General features: G+C 38.8%; 1 protein-coding gene across 1 annotated transcript in view; it reads left to right on the forward strand.

The window, feature by feature from the left end:
* The window catches only part of LOC126100451 (cubilin), a 771,806-nt gene that overhangs the window by 253,753 nt on the left and 494,556 nt on the right, over positions 1–23,497 (forward strand). The window contains exon 25 of the mRNA XM_049911056.1: positions 1,687–1,916. Coding sequence (XP_049767013.1) covers positions 1,687–1,916 — 230 coding nt within the window. The remainder of the gene's footprint in view (positions 1–1,686; positions 1,917–23,497) is intronic.

Below are 23,497 nucleotides of genomic sequence, written 5' to 3' on the forward strand. Positions count from 1 at the left end.
TCTTCATAAACAATCAAAAAATTAATGTAGTTCAACAGTTTAAGTAAATTGAAGAAGTCATCGAGCATAGCTTAAATGAGAAAGAAATATGGATAAATAGAACCAGAAAAATGAAAAAAGATCCAACTTCTGTACTGGTGAATGTATAATAAGAAATATATGTCATTAAATACTAAAACCCAGCACTGTAAATCTGTATCTCTCCCAAGGGCCACTTATGCTTGCGAAACCCTTTTCCAAATTAGAAATGAAAAAAGAACTAATCAGGATTTCAAAATTGAAAGAAGAATCATCAGAACCAACATAAATAAAAAGAATCCAGGTTAGAAGGGTGTGGGGAATCCTCCACAATGAAATTGTCTATTGAAGGAGTGCCCATATCACCAGCACAATGAAGAGGAAAAAGAAATCTCTTTATTTATTTCACATCATCCAACTGCAAGGATACAATTTCTGATGAGGAAAGAAGACAGGAAGGCAGTGGATCCAAGAAATTTGCTAAGATTTTAAAGCAGCTGATGGAGAACAAAGATAGCATTTTAATACTCTTTTTTAAGCACCACAAAATGTCAGAAAAAATGTCATATAGTATAACTGTAGAGATTTCAAATGAACTGAGAAAATTATGAAAGGACAGAATGCAATTGTATGAGGCAGATGATAAGAACCAAACAGTACAACCTTGAAGAAAAATTGAGTGCTTAGTGACTGAAGTGGTCTAGTGTGGCCAAAAGCAAATCGTTTGTAGAACAAATCTAAATTTCAAACAGGAAACCTTCCTTCAAATTGTATTTTAAAAAAAGGGCATTATTTTCCAACACAGTTACAGTTGTTTTAGGTAACAGGTTTAGACAATCTCAATTGGCCATCTTGACATTCATGTGCTGGGCAGAAGTGACAAGTAGACAGAATGGCCAACTAGGTTACCTTCAAGAGGCCAAATTCTATGTACAGCTTGTAGGCACATTTAAAAGTGGAAAAAGCTACACTTATTCTTTGGAACTATTAGTTCCTTCCGCAAGGTGGAAAGTATTTGTCATTGTGGAAGGTGGAAATGAGCAGGTCACTCAAGTGTCAGGTTTAGAGGACTGATGAAGAGAAAGGTAAAGGCATCAGAGTGTCTTGAAGCACTTAAGGTTTTGAGAAAGCTGTTTATGATAGCATTGTGCTACAGTATTAGTTCAAGGTGTCACACACTGTGCTTTTCATAGCTGAGAAAATTTCTTAAAACCTGTCTGTCTGTGAATTCATGCTTTGTTTTGCACCTGTTGTGCAGTAAGTGTTGTTTTATAAGAAGCTTCCTGGTATTCTCTGTGTACTGTGGAGATATATGCTATCTTTATTTATTCTTTTGCGTACAACTTTTAGTGTCTGTTCAGTTGAACTTAAGACTCAATAATTAAAACTAATTTGTACTTCAATATACTGTTTTGATAAGTGTAATAGTAACAAATGTTCTATAGATGTGGCTAGAACTCATTGGGCACAGAACTCCTGACTCATAGCTACCAACAGTGTAAAAATAAATGGAAGAATATTGTAATCACATATATGTATCTACTACTATATTGTGGTTTACACAAAGCTGTCAGAATCCTATGAAACTGTGTTGTAAAATGTATATAACTTATCACATAACTCTGATCATATCTCCAAAGATTAATTTCAAGTTTTATTCTATTTCAGTTTGCAACTTAGATCTTCGTGGTTTCCATGGAGTGATAGAGAGTCCAAACTTCCCAGAAATGTATCCAAATTCTCTGGACTGCACATGGAATATAAAGGCTCCACGTGGTCACAATGTATCTCTTGCATTTTCACACTTTGAACTGCAGGATTCTGAAAGACGGTGGTTCTGGCGCAGGCGATGGCAGACAACTCCTGCAACACCAACATGTGGTCTCGATTTCCTTGAGGTAGCTTATATGTGCAGTTAATTCATAAAATTTACAAAATATTCACATTTATTATTGAAAACGATTTGCATATGGCTTGTAAGGTCTATCCAATGAAGCAATATTGTCACAACAGAATTACATCACTAGTGAGTGAGTCATTATAAATAATACTTACTACATATATTCACTATCTGCAGTATTGATCAGTCAGTTCATAGTGAAAAAACATGTTATTTATAATGTAGTAAATACACCCAGATACTCAGGAGATATATATCTAATCTTATATCATTTTTGTATTCACTCATTAAAAGGATACTTCTTTACTGGTTAAAGTACCGTGCCTAACACAACATTCACTATACATTTTGGTCTACTTCCTGTCTTATTTGTTTATAGAAGCAGCTCCTCCTCAACTACACATAACATTCTTCAGTCACACCAGTATGTTCTGTCAGTAACATTCTCTGTGACTATCAGAAGTCTTCAACGCTGCTCACCCTTGTTGGAATTTCAACAGTTATTATTTTATGTTCCCCAAGAAATTTTAATTTACCAGAGACTTTGATTAGTATCACTTTTTCAAATATAGGTATTACAAACTGGATTCAAAATTACTTTCTTCCTATAAACTTAAATCTTTTCTAGTTCTAATTTTTATTCCAGTAGATGAGGCTGTCCTCTTGGCTGAGAGGTGTCACTAAAAATAATGTATGTTTTCACTTTATTTTGTGACGAGAAGCTTTTCTACATGAATTTTCCAGAAGTTACTGGTTTCTGTATTGATGCTTTCATGTAAACATCTTCTGGCTCTTTCCTTGCATATGTGAACTCTTCATAGACTCTGAGTTTCTTACAATTATGTGCCAATATATAATTCCATAATGATATTTGTGGTTACTAACAAGAGCAAATTTGGGATGAACTTTGCAATTCATAACTGCAAAATTAGAAATAAATGTATACCCACTTGGTGGGCAGGGGTATAGGCAGGAATTAAAAACAATGAGAGTTTGTAAATAACGTACTTTTGTTTGGATGTTGAGCACTTTTTAATACACATATGGAAGCTTTCCAAAACAATGTTTTATTAATTAATCAATACATGCATAACAACAACTACACATCCTAGAACACATAATAACCACCGAATAATTATCACACAAAGGAGTAAACAAAAAACTGTCAATATCAATTTACATATCTTAACATGTCCCTTCAACTGACAGCGACACACAGTTGTTGTTGTTGTGGTCTTCAGTCCTGAGACTGGTTTGATGCAACTCTTCATGCTACTCTATCCTGTGCAAGCTTCTTCATCTCCCAATACTTACTGCAAACTACATCCTTCTGAATCTGTTTAGTTTATTCATCTCTTGGTCCCTCTCTACGATTTTTACCCTCCACACTGTCCTCCAATACTAAATTTGTGATCCCTTGATGCCTCAGAACATGTCCTACCAACCAGTCCCTTCTTCTTGTCAAGCTGTGCCACAAACTCCTCTTCTCCCCAATTCTGTTCAATACCTCCTCATTAGTTATGTGATCTACCCATTTAATCTTCAGCATTCTTCTGTAGCACCACATTTCGAAAGCTTCTATTCTCTTCTTGTCCAAACTATTTATCATCCATGTTTCACTTCCATACAAGGCTACACTCCATACAAATACTTTCAGAAACGACTTCCTGACACTTAAATCTATACTCAATGTTAACAAATTTCTCTTCTTCAGAAACACTTTCCTTGCCATTGCCAGTCTACATTTTATATCCTCTCTACTTTGACCATCATCAGTTATTTTGCTCCCCAAATATCAAAACTCCTTTACTACTTTAAGTGTCTCATTTCCTAGTCTAATTCCCTCAGCATCACCCGACTTAATTCAACTACATTTCATTATCCTCGTTTTGCTTTTGTTGATGTTCATCTTATATCCTCCTTTCAAGATACTGTCCATTCCGTTCAACTGCTCTTCCAAGTCCTTTGCTGTCTCTGACAGAATTGCAATGTCATCGGTGAACCTCAAAGTTTTTATTTCTTCTCCATGGATTTTAATAACTACTTCAAACTTTTCTTTTGTTTCCTTTACTGCTTGCTCAATATACAGATTGAATAGCGTCGGGGAGAGGCTACAACCCTGTCTCTCTCCCTTCTCCACCACTGCTTCCCTTTAATGTCCCTCAACTCTTATAACTGCCATCTGCTCTCTGTACAAATTGTAAATAGCCTTTCGCTCCCTGTATTTTACCCCTGCCACCTTCAGAATTTGAAAGAGAGTATTCCAGTCAACATTGTCAAAAGCTTTCTCTAAGTCTACAAATGCAGAAATGTAGGTTTGCCTTTCCTTAATCTATTTTCTAAGATAAGTCATAGGGTCAGTATTGCCTCATGTGTTCCAACATTTCTACGGAATCCAAACTGATCTTCCATGAGGTCGGCTTCGACCAGTTTTTCCATTCGTCTCTAAAGAGTTTGTGTTAGTATTTTGCAGCTGTGACTTATTAAACTGATAGTTCGGTAATTTTCACATCTGTCAACACATACTTTCTTTGGGATTTGAATTATTATATTCTTCTTGAAGTCTGAGGGTATTTCGCCTGTCTCATACATCTTGCTCACCAGATGGTAGAGTTTTGGCAGGACTGGCTCTCCCAAGGCCATCAGTAGTTCCATTGGAATGTTGTCTACTCCCGGGGCCTTGTTTCGACTCAGGTCTTTCAGTGGTCTGTCAAACTCTTCATGCAGTATCCCCTCGTGAGATAAGCCCCTACATCCTTACATTTGTCCTCTAGCCATCCCTGCTTAGCCATTTTGCACTTCCTGTCGATCTCATTTTTGAGACGTTTGTATTCCTTTTCGCCTGCTTCATTTACTGCATTTTTATATTTTCTCCTTTCATCAATTAAATTCAATATTTCTTCTATTACCCAAGGATTTCTACTAGCCCCCGTATTTTTACCTACTTGATCCTCTGCTGCCTTCACTACTTCATCCCTCAGAGCTGTCCGTTCTTCTTCTACTGTATTTCGATGATGATGATGATGATGATGTTTGGTTTTTGGGGCACTCAACTGCGTGGTTATCAGCGCCCGTACAATTACCCAATCTTTGCTCAGTCCAATTTCGCCACTTTCCTGGATGATGATGAAATGATGCTGTATTTCTTTCCCCCATTCTTGTCAATTGTTCCCTTATGCTCTCCCTGAAACTCTGTACAACCTCTGGTTTAGTCAATTTATCCAGATCCCATCTCCTTAAATTCCCACTTTTTGCAGTTTCTTCAGTTTTAATCTACAGTTCATAACCAATAGACTGTGGTCAGAATCCACATCTGCCCCTGGAAATGTCTTACAATTTAAAACCTGGTTCCTAAATCTCTGTCTTACCATTATATAATCTATCTGATACCTTCTAGTATCTTCAGGATTCTTCCATGTATACAACCTTATTTTATGATTCTTGAACCAAGTGTTAGCTATGATTAAGTTAAGCTCTGTGCAAAATTCTACAACAACAACAACCTCCGCTTATTTCACAAGGGCACAGTCTCTTACACATGTTGCTAAGTGGTTTTGTGAAAGCATCGGCTAACATTTCTTCAGAAGGCAGATGTTCAACATTGATAACACCTAACTTGACATGCCTTCTTATAAAATGATACTTTATATCTATATGCTTTGATCTAGAGTTTGTCTCTAGATTTTTGGTTAACTGAATCGCTCCTTTATTATCACAATACACTGTAAATGGCTTTCTGGCACTGCTTGGATCTGCCTCAAACATAAGTTGTCTTAACCACAGTAAATCTTGTACAGTTGATACCAAGGCCATATATTCAGCTTCACAAGTAGAAAGTGCAATAGCTTTTTGTTTTCTATTAGACCATGAAATTCAAGAGTTTTGCAATTTTATGCATGAACAATTACAGAGTGTCTGTCATTGATTTCATTTCCCAAATCTGCATCACTGAAGGCTATTGTTTCTCTGTTACCACCTCTAAAAAATTCCAGCTTGTAGTCCACATTTCCCTTTAAATATCTAAACAATCTTTTTACTAACAACCAATGAATCTTTTTAAAATAGTGATTATATCTGCCAAGGAGATTTACAGCAAAACACATATCAGGTCTGGAGACTTGGGATAGGCATAGAAGACTTCCTATTGCCTCTTAATATCACCTGATTGGACTGTTCCAAAGTCCAAACGGATTTCAAGTGGTTGTTGACACCAGCTTCACTTCACTCGTTCCAAATTTCTCCAGAACTTTTTTTGCATGGGATTTCTGGGAGATCCAGATTTTTCCGTTATCATGATCCCGTGTAATTTCCATGGATAGGCATTGGCATATCTGTCCTAAATCTTTTATTCATTTGAAAATAATAACATATCATTGACATATAAGGCTATGATGACTAGTTTGGTACCATCTCTTTAAAAATAGATATGTGGATCAGTGTTTGATCTGTTCAATTTTAGTTTTCTTAACACCTCATCAATTTTTTTATTCTGATTCCTACCAGCCAGCCTGTTTGAGTCCATCAACGGCTTTCTTCAGCCTCCAAACTTTTCCAGGAGTTGCAAAATTTTCTGCTAGAGTGACTTAAATTTCTTAATTTAATTCTCCATAGATATACCGTATTTACTCGAATCTAAGCCGCGCTCGAATCTAAGCCGCACCTGAAAAATGAGACTCGAAATCAAGGAAAAAAAAAATTTCCCGAATCTAAGCCGCACCTGAAATTTGAGACTCAAAATTCAAGGGGAAAGAAAAGTTTTAAGCCATACCTCCAAATCGAAACAAAGTTGGTCCATTGTAATATGAGACACAATTTAGGTCGAATGAATGACAATACAGCTACAGTAGTTTGGTTCGAGTCGTAAGCTTAGCAGTTAAGCTTTACCACGTAGCCATTGCTATGCGTCAGGCGCTCCGTCCGTATTTATACGGGTACCCTTCCTTTTTCATGTGCTTCGTCTGGTTTGAATCGATTGCCTATTTTGCTTTGATCTGATAAGTGCTGTTTTCTTTGTTATAGGTCTTAAGCTGAAAATGCATTACTGCACTGTGTCATGCATTGTTTGTCGCATTCTGATAGTGCGTGTTTACGGCCTGTCGCGGCTCGCGGCATGGCTTGCTTTAATGCGCGCTACCGCCGCGTACAATTAAAACAAAAAAGAGAGGAATCGTCTCATTAGCGAAACAATGGCAAGAGACTGCTATTTGTTGTTACTTACACTGCTGCTTTCTTTGATAATGATCAACAAGAATCAAATAATAGACTGCGTATGATAGAACATGTTCTGAACGAGAGTTAGGCGAAAATTTTTCTCCGTTTGAAAATCTTTGCGGCCGCTTCTTTATTACATCAAATTCTGCACAAAAATTAGAGTCATCTTAGATTTAAAAATCTAGTCACTTGCCATGCATCATTTCAGACTGTATCATTATTAGGCATAAGAATAATACGAATATAAACATGACACGATACGTATATTCTTCCGCGTTTGCTGTTGTCTCACTCTAGTTTCGTAGTTTATTAGGCAGACAGGATTTAAAGGAGATAGCAGCAAACACGAAAGAATACATGGCAAAATGTTTATATTCGTATTATTCTTATGGTGAAGAGAATACTGTATGTGATTCAAATTTCATCAGGTTCCTATTAGCAACCATCTCTTCTCACAGATAGGAAAAAATTCAGAACGTGGAGTTGGCCATATTGACAAACATCCCAAACAGTCTTGCCAGTCAGATTTTCGTAGTACACTGAAATTGTGCTACATTCGAAGATGAACAATACGGAATTTGTATTTACTTCGTTGGATAATGTATGAAAATGCAGTGGTCGAAACACGCGGCGGAGAAAAAAACTCGTCTTCCACTTTTTTTTTTTTAAATTTATTTACTGACGCAGAGGTTTTGGCGCCAGTATTTATCTTTGTGCCTACAAAGCATGCCTGTGTCATGCTACATATAATCGACGGCAGAAGTTAGTTGTGGCGGCACGTACCAACATTTTTCATAACTTCCGCTTGCTTTGCACCCGATTCTAAGCCGCAGGCGGTTTTTTGGATTACGAAAACCGGAAAAAAAGTGTGGCTTAGATTCGAGTAAATACGGTAAGCAGTAATGAGACAACATGGTCAATCTCCAGGTTCTCTTGAGCTGCCATAGACAAGAGATTTCCTGATAATCACCACCTTCAACTTGAGTGCATCCTTTTACCAAAAGGTGTGCCTTAAATGTTTCTGGTGTACTGCTAGTCCCAGGCTTTATTTTTAATACCAACTTAACCTTGAGAGGTTTGTGTCCCCTGGGTAGCTCTGCCTCTTCAGACGTGTTATTATGAACTAGAGATGAGAATTCTTTCTTCATTGCTTTTTTCCATTCTTAATTATTTGCCACTTCCAAAGCTTCTTTGAGATCAATGTCTTCACTCGGAAGTCCTTCTTTGAAATAGTAAGTAACATGATCAGACATCATGATCAGGCAATTGTCTTGGGTTTTGGTTCTCTGTTTGACCTTCGAGGTGTAACCTTTTGATCTATGTTTTGATTCTCACTGTCAAAGCCATAATAGGGTTCATTATCACTATTTCTGATTTAACTTCTCCTTCAGTTTGTGGAGTATTGATGTCCTGAAGAACTGATTCTTGTTCCAGTCCTAAGGCATTTACGGTCTTAGGTTACTCTGTCTTCAAACTTGAAAAACTCCCATCTTCCAGGAATTTTACATCCCTGCTGACAATTATCTGGCCAGTCTCCCTATTGATGAATTGATAGCCTTTGGTTGACTGACAGTAGCCTACAAATGTCACCTTCTGTGACTTCTTATCCCACTTTTTGTGACGGAGTTTTGGAATGTGAACCATTGCACTGCAGCCAAAAATTCTCAGTTGTGATAAACAAGGCCTTATCCTATGCCAGAGTTCATATGGCATCTTATCTTCGAGAGTGGTAGATGGTGATGATTAGATAGGTATGCAGCTATAGACACAGCTTCAGCCCAGCACTCCTTTGGTAGGTTAACATCGAACATCATAGTACAAGCCTTTTCAACCAATGTTCTGAGAGCAAAATTTACAGCTGTGTTTGGGATGTGAATGATGGCAGATGCTTCTACTTCTGCTGTTTTATCTGCAGTGTAGAAGATCAGATCAACACTTCCAGTTGTCTCTGCTAATAACCCATCACCTCCCACACTGGTCCCTGAACTATTGCATGGCTTGACATTATGAAGCTTCTTCTCATCATTAGTAATGTGAGTCGAGGCACAGAAATCTAAATACCACCTATCCTTTTCGTGAGTCTGTTTACCATCAACAGCAAGAAAAGCTTTCTTTTGTTGTGTCTTTTTCCTAAATACATATCCGTCGTTATTTTTTAACAAGCTTCCTCCTTTTTCATCCTTACTAGAACAATAGTTAACAATATGATTCAGTTTATTGCACTTGCTGTATTTAATAATACATTTTGTGAGCCTCTTATTATCTGTATACAGAGCAAATTCTTCATTTCCATTTGTGTGTTCAGATTCGACGTCGTGTAGCAGTTTCACTCCTATCCACTATTCACTCACCGCAAACTTCATTTGATTTAACTTAAATGTGGTTGTTATTATACAATTGCAATAGTCGTCTACCAATTTACATTTACCTAATTTTGTAGTGGTTAATGATCTACGTAAGCCCACTCGTGTTAGTCCTGAGTCTTCAAATATCTTTTCCAAGGCCGTCCAGGCTTCTGCTGCCGTCCTTTTTTTAATCTCTTTTATGGACATAATTATTCTTGACAACGAAAAGTATAATCCGGGAATGTGCCTTTTTGTCTCTCTTCTTCCAAGAATTGTTCCATTTTGTTGGATCCAAAGGAGTGTTTTCACCAACATCCCACAGTTCATCATGGGCCAAACATGCCTTCATGACAAATTTACACATTGAGTAATTTTCATGCCTCATCACCATTTCAACCACTGGAAGTCCAGTTGAGGTTGTACCACTCATTTTCAGTGTTGAGTGAAAGAAAAAATAGTGGCAGTCTGCACGCAAGATTAACCAATCGGCAAAATATGAATGGTTAACACATGCATAACTTCTGAACCAGATCTGGGTTTCCACACATGACTTTGATTTTAACATTTATAAAACCTTACTTTCATACCTGTGCCTGGGCCCGTTACCTTTTGTTGGACATTTTTTAATATACATGTGAAAGCTTTCCAAAACAATGTTTTATTAATCCATCAGTACACGCATAACAACAACTATGCACACCAGAACATCTAACGGATTTGGACGACAATTTAAGTGTGAAATAAATGTACTAAATCCACTTCTTGTACGAGATGGCTTACTTGATATGCTCGGCTGACTTTCCTTGCTGGTTAGCCTGCTGCTGCAAACTCTCTTTCACTTTCTTCTCTGAAGTATGCTGCTAGGTACAGGAATTTCTTAAGACTCTCTCTACTTATAAAAATAAGTTGACATACCAATTTAATTTGCTTCAACTAATGACATATATTTGAACTTCAGACATATTACAAATCTCACTCTTCATATAATTATATACTGCTTTGTAAGCCTCTTGTGTCTCCAAACGTTAGAAACAAACTAATTTACATGTAAGAGAAAGTTGGCTTAAACACTATGCCCAGTCTCAAAGTGAACCGTAATACACGTCTTCCCTTCAACAAGGCTAAGACAAAAGTTTTTTTCAAGAATACCGTATCAATTGTTCTCATTATTATAACAATGGTCACTAAGACTATTATCAGAGTTACATAAATGCTCATGGTCCTCTCATACGTACTTTCACTAAACCTTCCATGGATCTCCCGACAGGTACTTGTGGGCCCGTTCGATCACCGCATCTACATTCTTCCTGTAAGTGAATTTAAACCTGCACACACAAACATGTGACACAAAGTAGGTAGGATTCTATCATCCCTCACTCACACCTAAAACAATATTTTATATACAATCATTATGTAAATAATATCACTCATAACAACATTTCATATCATAACAATATATTTTTCTTGTACATACACTCCTGGAAATGGAAAAAAGAACACATTTACACCGGTGTGTCAGACCCACCATACTTGCTCCGGACACTGTGAGAGGGCTGTACAAGCAATGATCACACGCATGGCACAGCGGACACACCAGGAACCGCGGTGTTGGCCGTTGAATGGCGCTAGGTGCGCAGCATTTCTGCACCGCCGCCGTCAGTGTCAGCCAGTTTGCCGTGGCATACGGAGCTCCATCGCAGTCTTTAACACTGGTAGCATGCCGCGACAGCATGGACGTGAACCGTATGTGCAGTTGACGGACTTTGAGCGAGGGCGTATAGTGGGCATGCGGGAGGCCGGGTGGACGTACCGCCGAATTGCTCAACACGTGGGGCGTGAGGTCTCCACAGTACATCGATGTTGTCGCCAGTGGTCGGCAGAAGGTGCACGTGCCCGTCGACCTGGGACCGGACCACAGCGACGCACGGATGCACGCCAAGACCGTAGGATCCTACGCAGTGCCGTAGGGGACCGCACCGCCACTTCCCAGCAAATTAGGGACACTGTTGCTCCTGGGGTATCGGCGAGGACCATTCGCAACCGTCTCCATGAAGCTGGGCTACGGTCCCGCACACCGTTAGGCCGTCTTCCGCTCACGCCCCAACATCGTGCAGCCCGCCTCCAGTGGTGTTGCGACAGGCGTGAATGGAGGGACGAATGGAGACGTGTCGTCTTCAGCGATGAGAGTCGCTTCTGCCTTGGTGCCAATGATGGTCGTATGCGTGTTTGGCGCCGTGCAGGTGAGCGCCACAATCAGGACTGCATACGACCGAGGCACACAGGGCCAACACCCGGCATCATGGTGTGGGGAGCGATCTCCTACACTGGCCGTACACCACTGGTGATCGTCGAGGGGACACTGAATAGTGCACGGTACATCCAAACCGTCATCGAACCCATCGTTCTACCATTCCTAGACCGGCAAGGGAACTTGCTGTTCCAACAGGACAATGCACGTCCGCATGTATCCCGTGCCACCCAACGTGCTCTAGAAGGTGTAAGTCAACTACCCTGGCCAGCAAGATCTCTGGATCTGTCCCCCATTGAGCATGTTTGGGACTGGATGAAGTGTCGTCTCACGCGGTCTGCACGTCCAGCACGAAACGCTGGTCCAACTGAGGTGCCAGGTGGAAATGGCATGGTAAGCCGTTCCACAGGACTACATCCAGCATCTCTACGATCGTCTCCATGAGAGAATAGCAGCCTGCATTGCTGCGAAAGGTGGATATACACTGTACTAGTGCCGACATTGTGCATGCTCAGTTGCCTGTGTCTATGTGCCTGTGGTTCTGTCAGTGTGATCATGTGATGTATCTGACCCCAGGAATGTGTCAATAAAGTTTCCCCTTCCTGGGACAATGAATTCATGGTGTTCTTATTTCAATTTCCAGGAGTGTATTTATACATACATCTTTCACTTCAACAACAATTTTTTTTCTCTCTAGAACAATCTTTAGCTGAGCATTTCTTTACTCCGTTCGTACTTTACTTTGATATTAAGATATGAGCAGTCACTTGAGGTTCTAATGAGCTCTTCTAATATTTAAGAATTGTGTGGACTCTTTTTTTTTTTTTTCAATACTTCCAATCATAAACTCCATGTGTTCATGACACATGAGTAATCTACTTTCTGTTCTCATGTTTTGTACTGCTGTTCCTTTGTGTATACTATTTTTACTATATTATGTAGTTTGGAGGAACTCCGGGCAAAATGAAAGTGTTCTTTTTGACACTTGTAAACTTACATGAAACGTAACAATGCTAATTGTGCATAGAATTCAAACTTTCCAGAATAATCTCTATAAAATTTGCGACTTTTGTCATGATACTGTCCCCTTCTTCTAGGATCAGTACCTATACCTTGCTTGTGGGTTGGCCTTATGAGAGCACTTCCTCTTTCCATTCTGGTAGGTATGACCCTTTATAAAACATTCCTATGTTTTAGGCCACAGTTCATCCTATCTCCATGTAGGTAAACCTGCCCTATATACTTTACAAATGTTGGGTACGCCCCCCTTATCCTTTCTGAGTAGGCCTCATGTTTCATTTCCGTAGTATACTTTCCTATGTATACTATAATTAAGTATTCTCTGGTAAAAATCAAAATCTATTTTACTCTTTGCGTTCACTTTTTACTGCTTCATTTACTCCCTAGAGTCCTCTACTTCTCATCTTCTATACTCTTAGTAGATACTATGTCTATATATACTATTCAGTTCCCACTGTCCTACAATTCGTCAGAGCATTTATTAAACTGAAATTTCCTAATGATCAGCATGACTAATGTTACTCCTGCTTTCTTTGCTCACATCTCTTCCTTGTCTATCTCCTGCTCATTACTGCTTTATAGTTATCCCACAACTCACAAGCTTTTGTCTCCTCTTTTCACATGAGTACTTTGCCACTATTCTTTCTTTATATACACCTCTACATAATGTAGAACCATAATAGTTCTTATATACATATGCGATGTGGAATCGTCATAGTTTGTATCACTATGTACTTGTATTCTTTCCCCTACAATACCTGGCAATTCTCACATTGTGACAGACTTTTTAGTCTGTAATTTCAATTTTTGTGTCTAAATGTATTTTTGTGTGCATGCGGATGTGTGTCCGTGTAGTCTGATTCTTCAGCCTTCTTATCTAAAGGTAAGATACCCGGCAATTCTCACATTGTGACAGGCTTTTTAGTCTGTAATTTCAATTTTTGTGTCTAAATGTATTTTTGAGTGTATGCGGATGTGTGTCCGTGTAGTCTGATTCTTCGGCTTTCTTATCTAAAAGTAAGATACCTGGCAATTCTCACATTGTGACAGGCTTTTTAGTCTGTAATTTCAATTTCTGTGTCCAAATGTATTTTTGTATGTATGCGAATGTGTGTTCGTATAGTCTGATTCTTCGGCCTTCTTATCTAAAGGTAAGATGTAGGTTATTAGAAACCACAGAAAAAAGGAAGGACTTCAGCGATAGAAGTTTGTGATATGGAAAAAGGGAAAAAATAGATAGGTTCTCAAATGAGAGGTAAGAAAGGAAAAAAAAAAGATATAGTTACTAAGATCTAAGAAGAGAAAGAAGATAGCCCCAACAAAGGAAACCCTTCCCTCTTCCCCAGAATCCCTACCTCTCAGGTACTTTGAGTGAGACGCCGGAGGAGGTTTGTGTTAAATCGTCTCCTATAGAATGGACATTCCCACTTTCACCCTTGAGGCCCCCAAAGGAAATCTTGGCAACCCTATGGAAATGGCAGATGGTGAAGAATCAGGCACACTTGTTTCTGAGGGTTGTCTGAAAGGTGTGATGTGTGTTTTGTGTTAGCCATGATATATTTGCTCTTGTAAACCATGCTTTTATTTACAATACCCACAGCTTTCAAAACCTATACACACCCTACCATTTACATCACATCTCATAAAATGTATAAAATATTCTATACAACATAGAAAATTTATACACTATGGTATCATAGTTGTTTAATTATTCACCTCATATTATATTATCCATAAATATAATACTCTATTCATTTTATTTCATGTCGATATCACTTTCTTTCTTATTCTGTGATTCTCACAAGTTTTCTTTATCTTGTAGTCATATTCAGTTTTCTAAGATATACGATTACAGGATTTTAGGAGTAGATGACAGAATCGTTTAAGATTTTAAAGGAATTCGGTGCAGGAAAACTATTTTGCAACAAACATTGAAAACAGCTCAGTATCCATCGGTCGTCACTCCGCCCGTTAACTCAAAATGTTAACATCCTTGGGGGATAGATGACTCCACCCAGGTTCCATGGACCTGATATTAATTTCTCTTGTGCACTGGCAGACCAGTACTTCTCTTTAAACTCCTTTTGAAAGTCTCCCCAAAAAGAAAACTTCTCAATATTCATGGTTCCCCATTCTGAGGCTTCTCCGAGAAGGTAGCCCACAGCAAATTCAATATTTTTAGAGTGTTCCCAATTTTTTGGCAAAGCTTGGTTAAACCTTTTCAAGAAATGTGTCAGATGTACATCTCCAACAGGCTTAAATTTGAGGAATTGCCTGGATAACCCTGAATTAGCCCCCCCCCCCCCCCTGCAGATCAGTTGTCACTTGACTAATTAATACCACATTAGGTGAAGTTACCCTTTGGTGTACTTTATCATGGATGAGCTTGAATTTTTTTCCACGGGTCATCTATGCCTTTCCTGGTATCATGTTCAGAAGATAGAATAGGAGATACGTTTCTGGAGGTTACTGTCTCGGTAACTTTTCGATCTATAATTTCTGCAACCTGTTCCTCCAACCTACTTAGATTTATGATATCAGAGTTCACTAATTTCTCTTTGAAATTCCTTTCCATATTATCTACACATGTATTAACACCTGTAATTTGCGACTGATTTATTGTCATTAAATTATCCTGCTTATCAACACTCTCTTTCAAAGTCCTCAACCCTTGCTTTACAGCATTAAATTTAACATTGCACAAACTTTCAAAGGATCCTAACTTTTCGTTAAGCTCTGATTCTACACTATTACATTTGTCTTCAATATTCAATTTGAACCTTTTTGTCAAATTCTGAAAATTATCTTTCTGTTTCTGGCTGAAGTCAGTAAACATTTGATTTACATAAATAGTCAAGGAACTAGTCAATTCATTCTTTAAATCTAATTGTAAATTCTCTACCTTACTATTTAAGGCATTGAATTCCATCTTTAAAGCATCCATGCCTTCGCATAGATTAAAAAATTCTTTGCTTCATGAGTCATCTTTGGTATGTAACGAACTTATATTTGCTGCTTGACTACTTAAGGTTTCACTCTGGTTATTTAATTGAGAATGTACTGAATCTAGTTTTTCACTTAGAGTCGCATTTGGAGTTTTGATTAAATTTACTAACTCAGACCAGTCAGGCACTTCCTTACTAACTTTCATAGCCATAGCTGGTTCTTGAGTTTCCTCGACTTGTCATGTGTTAGCCATATTCTTGCAAGCTTTTGATCTTGTAAGCATTTAACTGACTTTAAGTGTGGTAACTACACTAACAAAGTTCACTGAACAGTTTATTCCACTTTGTACCAAACAAAAAAGTTTTGTTTTACACTCATCCGGTGGGGAATCTGTGTCGGTGAGCAGATCTGGAGGCAGGTGAGCACCGGTGGCCAGCAGCTGGTGCCGGCGGCATCGAATGTTGGTTTCCGCATCTGCGTCCCCGTGCTGTGTGTGAGAACTCTACACTCCCCGTGCCGGATATTCTTAATCGAAGTGTTCTGTGTGTATTTCTTCTTAGAGAAGCACACTGGAATTTACTTCTCCATTTCTCAGTTCAAAATGGTGCTCCTTTAAATACTTGAGCATGTTCCATTGTCTCTTAGTAGATTCTTTGCCGTATTTGGTATAGTTCCTATGGGAGCACGCAACAGCTTATTTTTTCGTTTTTTGGTCTTAGAATTCCGGTTTTTTCAGTCCTTTCTCACTGGTCGCCATGTTCTAACGGATTATGATGACTTTTTTAAGAGGTCTCTTTGTAGCGCCTTTTCAATTAAATTTTTAGAAACTATTTCCTTATTGACTTCATAATTGACACTAGGTTGTTCATGCCAATTAAAACACTTAATTAGTGGTTCTTCTACAAATGGTTTGCCCATAACTTCTAAAGGTGCCAACCCGGCCAATAAATGAAATAATTCATTTAGGATAAGTTCAATGTCCCTAATTTTTGTTGCCCATGAAGTATGTTTTTCATGGCAGTAAGTACGACATAATTTTCCAATTTCCTTCATTACTCACTCAAACAGAAATGATGATGGGCTATAATTGGATATTAACACTTGTTGAATACTTTCCCATGTTAGGAATTCTTTAAATTCGTTACTCACAAATTGTGGTCCATTATCTATAAACAACTGTTTTGGTTTACCTACTTCTAGAAAATATTGTTGTTTGTAGTGTATAACAGTCTGCATATTTGCCCTTTTAATGGGATATAGTTTAACACATTTTGACCAACATTCTGTGATAACCAAAATATATAATACTCCTCCCTTCCCTTGTGGAATTGGTCCAAAAAAATCTGCTGCTGTGAAATCTTGTAATAACTTAGGAATAATAGGATACATTTTGTATTTCATGTGAGTATTATTCTCTTTTACTTTCTCGGTAGTTTCAGAGGTTCTAATCAAAGATGCTATTGTATGCCCTAGTTTCTTGAAATAATAAAATTTATTCATATGGGATATACATTTTTTGATTCCGAAGTGTCCATATCCTGTGTGAACATACTATACAAGTTCGTCTTCCCTTCGGAATACATAAGCGCCACCTATGTGATGTTACGTGGTCTCTCCACAGGTCGTCCATACCCCTCATGGTATCTTTAAGTTCGGAAGAAGGAATAGGCGATACATTCCCAGATGTTATTGTCTCGCTAACCTTTTGATCTATAATTTCTCCAAAATTTTCCTCCAAACTAACTACATTTATAATGTCAGAGTTCGCTATTTTCTCTTTAAAATTCCTATCTACATTATATACCCGTGTACTGACACCTGTAATTTGCGATTGAATAATTGACATCAATTCATTATGCTTATCTACACTCTCTTTCAAAGTATTCATTCCCTGTCTTACATCATTGTATTAATATTGTACACATTCCTAACTTTTCAAAAAGTTCTGCTTCTAAATTATTATGTTTGTTCTCAATGTCAAGTTCTAACATTTTCAATAAATCTTGAAAAGTGTCATTCTGTTCCTGACTAACGTCAGTAAACATATGATTTATATGAGTGGTCAAAGAATTTGTCACCTCGTTCTTTAAATCTCCTTTTAAATTCTCTACTTTATTACATTTGGTGATGAATTCAGTCTTCAAAGCACCCATGTCTTTGCATAGATTACTAAATTCCTTGCTTTGAGACCTAAATTCGTCACTTGAGTTTTTAATTGAGAATTCACCAAACCTAGTTCTTTACCTAGAGTTGCATTCTGAGCATTTAATTGAGACTTTAATGAGTTCAACTTAAGACTCTGAGCTTTGATGATTAAATTTATCAACTCAGCCCAGTCAGGCACTTCTTTGCTAATCTTCACGGCCATAGCTGAGTCTTGAGTTTTCCATACCTTCAAATGCCATAGCTCTTTTAAGCATTTAAAACTAACTTTAAATATGATAATTACACAATAGCAGTTCATTCAACTGTATCTTGTACCACTTCGTACCAAAGTAATCAAGTTTTGTTTCATGCTCACCTGGAGTAGAATTGTCATTGCATATGTGAGCGGATGTGGAGGCAGGTCAGCTCTACTGAACAGCAGCTGGTGCCGTCAGTGTCAGAAATATGTTGGTTTCCGTGTCTGCGTCCCCGTGATGTCTGTGAGAGCTGTATTCTCCCCGCAGTGGATCTTCTTAGCTGAAGCGTTCTATGCGTACTTCTTTTTAGACAAATATGCCAAAATCTTCTTTACTATTTTTATCGTGAATTTTTCATTTCTTCAGTGGTTTTCCATTTAAATTTTGCTCCGTTGGATACATGAACATATTCCAATGTCTCGGAGTAATTCCCTTGTCTTATTATGTTTGTTTGCTACGGCAATACATAACAGCTTCTGCAATCTAAAGATTGCAGGTTTGAGTCCTATCACGGTTGCCATGTTCTAACGTTCTGATGACTTGAAGTGTGAGTGTGGATCTGGGTTTTATCGGCTCATTCCCCCAAACCACCTTCCACTTCTTTACGAGGTGACTTAACTTGGAATTTGTAGCCACTCTTCTGTACTGAACAGCCAGCTGCTGGAAACCTTCCTGACTACTTCTCCATCGAATAATGCTAGGTACAGGAATTTTAGACTCTTTCTACTTATGAAATAAGAAGACATACAAACTTTACTTTTCATCAACTAATGATGTATTTGACCTCCATACACAATAAAAATTTCACTTTCCACATGAATATGTAACTTCCTGCAAGCCTCTCGCACAGTCAAGTGTTAGAAACAAATTGAATTACAGTTATAAGAAAGTTGGCTTGGATACCATGACCTTTCTTAACATGAATCGTAAAATGAGTCTTCCCTCTAACAAGGTTGCGTCAAGAGTCGACAAGAGTACTTTTTCAACTGTTCTTGTTTTAATAACAATATTCAGTGACACAATAAGCACTGAGCTGCATATAAACTCCATGGTTCTTCCTTATACACTCACTAAAACATCTATGGATTGCCCAACAGCTACTTGTCGGTGCCGTCCGACCACCGCATCTACTTTCTTCCTGTGACTGATTTTAAACCTTCACACACAATCATGTGCTGTGCAGTAGGTAGGGTTCTACCATCCCACACTCATATCCAGAATATCGTATGTTCAAGACGGTATAAGGCTGAGTGGTTCTAGAATTTACACAGAAATTCTCAAATCACTACAGCATTGTGCACAAATAAGCTAAGAGCTCAATTAATGTTTGATTATACTATTGGTGATGACCCACTGGAAATATTAACAATTGCAAAACACTTAGGACTAACTGTCCAGTGTGATCTTAAGGGGAATAACAACATAAAACAAGTTATTGGATAAAAAGATGCCAAATTCATTGGAAGAATCTTAAGAAAATTTAATTCATACATGTGAGAAGTGAGTTACAAAACACTCCTTCAACCAATTCTTGGGTATTGCTCATCAGTCCGGGACTCATATCATATTGGATCAATAGGGGAGATAGAGAAGATAACAAAAAGTGGTACACTGTGTTAGGGTTCATTTATTAAGTGTGAGTACATTATGGAGATATTGAATACACTGACACAACAAGATGTGGATCATGGAGATGTTTACTGTTAAAATTATGAGAGAATGCTTTCCCAGAAGAGTTTACAACACATTACTTTGTCCCACATAGGTTTATCAACAATTGTTTTTCCCATGCACCATCTCCAAAATGGAAAGGGAAGGGGCTACAGGATTGTATTCTTTGCCATGGACTGTAATATGGTTTGCAGAGTGTTGATGTAGATATAAATACTCAAGTTCTACTGTCCTACACAGGAATATTTTCTGCAGTTGCTGTTCCATAATTTATGGTTCATTGTTTACTAACAACCTTTCCCTCTGTTCTAGACTCCATCTATAATCAATCAGTGGCCTGTAGGGTCTTAATAATTCTCATCCACATACACATGCTAATAGCTCTTATTTTTCCAAGTGCAGCTCCTTCATAAATTCTGTGACACAGCTGATCCAATTCTTTCTTTCTTCTATTCTATCATTACGCTTCTTCTTAGGAATGTGCAGGTTGAATGTAAATATTTGTGGATTCCAGGAGACCACTCGCTGAAATGAAAGAAAACTTACTAGCTTTTTGACTAATCATAATTCAAGCTAGAGTATCGACACACAGTCTCTCTCTCTCTCTCTCTCTCTCTCTCTCTCTCACTCGCTCTCTTTCTCTTTCTCTCTCTCTCTCTCTCTCTCTCTCTGTCTCTCTCTCTCTCTCACACACACACACACACACACACACACACACACACACACACACACACGAACACGAACACACATGCATATGCATGGCTACTCTCCTACATGGTGACAGCTGGATACACGGATACACAGTGCCAGTGCTGCAATTCGGCAGGTGGGCTCAATTGTGATGCAGATTGAGTCAGGTGTGGTTTGTAGAGAGAGGCGGTAGACAGGGAGAGTGGTTTAGGATGGGTGGGTAGTGGCTCAGAGGGAGACAGCTGGTTTGCTGCCTAGGAATTAGGGTGCACAGCCTAGGCATGTGATGAACGTTTGTCACAGCCTGTGGGGAGAGGGGCACAATGAAGATAATGTGGGGACTTAAATTAAAAAGGGTAACAGGAAGGAGTAAGGGGAAACTGTTGGGTGGAGGTTGTGGGAATAGTGGGTTACCAGAGATGATTACTGCTGTAGTTGACCAACACCTCCCTCCAATTGCCTGAAACCTGGCGTCCCATGTCAAAGATGCTAAGCACTTCCTTCACCAACTAATCACCATCCCCACTTGTTTACTACCTCCTGCATCCCTACTAGTAACTGTTGGTGCGACCTCCCTATACACCAACATCCACCAGGCCCATGGCCTTCCTGCTATCTTCCAGTTGCCTTCAGACTTCAGACTGCCTCATTCCTGATACACCTTATCAACTATATGGTAAAAAACAACTACTTCTCCTTTGAGGTGAAGGTATATAACTGAATGCACACACAGCCATGAGCATCCACATAGTAGCCTCCCATGCCATCCTGTTTCTGGGTCATCTAGAGAAAACATTCCTAGCCTCCCTGGTTCAGGTTCATTGATATCTTTATTGATCTGGCCTCAGGGTCAAGACACCCTATCCTCGTCCCCTCGCAACTTTAACACCTTCTCCCCAACCGATTCAGCGGTCTTCCTCTACTACCAAACACGCCACCTTCCTAGGCATTGACTTCCACCTCTTGGTGGCCCCATCCACACCTTTGTCCATGCTGAATCCAACAACTGCTTGTTGACAGCTGTCATCCCTTTCACACCAATAAATCCATCCCACGCAGCCTAGTCACCCATGGACAACATGTTTACAGTGATGAGAACGCCATTGTCCAGTTTGGTGAAGGTCTCCACCTTCACAGACAGGCACTACCCCATAAAACTTATTCTCCAAACCGATTTCCCACGTCATATCCTCACACACCTCCAATCCTCCCACCAGCTCCAAGAATCAGCTACAAAGGTGCACCCACTTTGTTACCTGGTATCAGCTTGAATTGGGACAACTCAACCAGTTCCTTCATCAGGGATTTGATTATCTATCATCGTGCTGTGAAATGAGAGACATCCTATCTAAGAACCTCCCATCTTTCTTAAAATGGTGTTCCACCACCCACCCAACATATACAACATCATACTCTATCCCTATCCCACTGGGTCTTCAGTGACCCACTGTCTCCACACCCTCCACCCAATAGTTCCTCTTCGTCCAACCTGTCACCCCCTTCTAATTTACACCCCCACGGCACCTTCAACGTACGCTGTTCCCAACCGTCTCCGACAACCATGCATCACGTCCCTAGCCCATGCACCTGCTTCCTCCTGCATTCCTAGCCGGCAAACAGGCCTGCTTATCTCCAAGCTGCTAGTCACCTACTCCAACCCCTTTTCCAGCTTCCGCCTCTGTTCCTGTGAGCCCACACCTTCCGACAAAACCCATGTCACAACATAGTCCACCTGCAGAAATGCAGCACTAGCACTGTTCATATAGCAGGCACCATGTAGGGTCATAGTCATGTGTATAGGTACGTTTGTGTGTGTCTGTATTTTCTGCACATATTTGTACTCCAGCCAAAAACCTGATTGCTCTGAAACTAGCCAGTTTTCTCCTTTTTTGTGTGTGCCTTTCAACGCCTCAATGTTTCTCGTTTTCAGAGAGTTGTCTCCTTTAATCCAAAAGTATTTACATTATGCTTCATTTCTGACTTTAATGCTACATTATTAAAAATTATCCTGCCTTGGTACAGTTAATTAACTATTTATTGTATTATCTTCTACTCTCATTTTACTGGAACTCACTGATTACATGTTGCTCACTTTCATTTAGGCATTTGAAGACTGTCTCCCATCATGAAGGTGTTGTTATTCTCTTGATAAGGTATTCCACAATTCAGTGACTTTGACGTGAGGTTTATACAAATTACATTTTTCATCTCATTCATGATGTCAGATAATTTTTCGCAAGTAATCAAAGAATTTGAGTTTGATCTGTACAGTAGTGCTCACAACACTTCAAAGATGGTACTGATACCAAACAAACATTATGTTGAGTCATACTGTGACTGTGTGAGTAAAACACCATAGATGTCCAGAGGAAGTCAAATTAGGTTAGATTTATCAGTAAAGTCCATGATGTTGTGTTGAATGATGACAGAATCAGTGGATAAAATGAACCGAAGACAGTGGACATGTCACATAAATGGGTTTTTAATATTTCATAGGATCATTTAGAGTATGGTGAATCCTTCAGTAAGTCTTTAGTACAACTGCCTGACCTAAATGAGGATCGTGTCACTGTTTTCTTGCTGTGCTTTAAATATTCAAGTATAGTATAGCTTAGTTTTTAAGGTGCAGTTTATGATACATGGTAACATTACTTTTGGTTTTGGAGAAAGTAAAAATTAGAGCAATGGATTTTACCTTGTGAACCTATTTTTGTATGCAAATAAGTGAAAACTATGAAAAAGATGTGAAGATGTATTAGCTATTGGCCATCTAAGAAAAGTAAATGTGAGCACATTGCTGTATCATGCATCGTTGTTGCAGAAATGAACAGGGAATTATGACAATGTGACACTATTTGTCAACAAAGAACATTCTCCATATTATGTATGTTCAAAGACCACTGACTGACACTACACAACCATGCATAAGGTGGTAATAATATACTACATTAAAGCCATCACAATTAGGGAAGTAGTAAAGTACACCAGACTTTCCAGCGGAGCAGAATGGTAACATTAACCAATTCCTTAAACATACTAAAGAGAT

Source organism: Schistocerca cancellata, chromosome 9, assembly GCF_023864275.1.
Source record: "Schistocerca cancellata isolate TAMUIC-IGC-003103 chromosome 9, iqSchCanc2.1, whole genome shotgun sequence".
In the NCBI taxonomy this organism is placed as follows: Eukaryota; Metazoa; Arthropoda; class Insecta; order Orthoptera; family Acrididae; genus Schistocerca; species Schistocerca cancellata.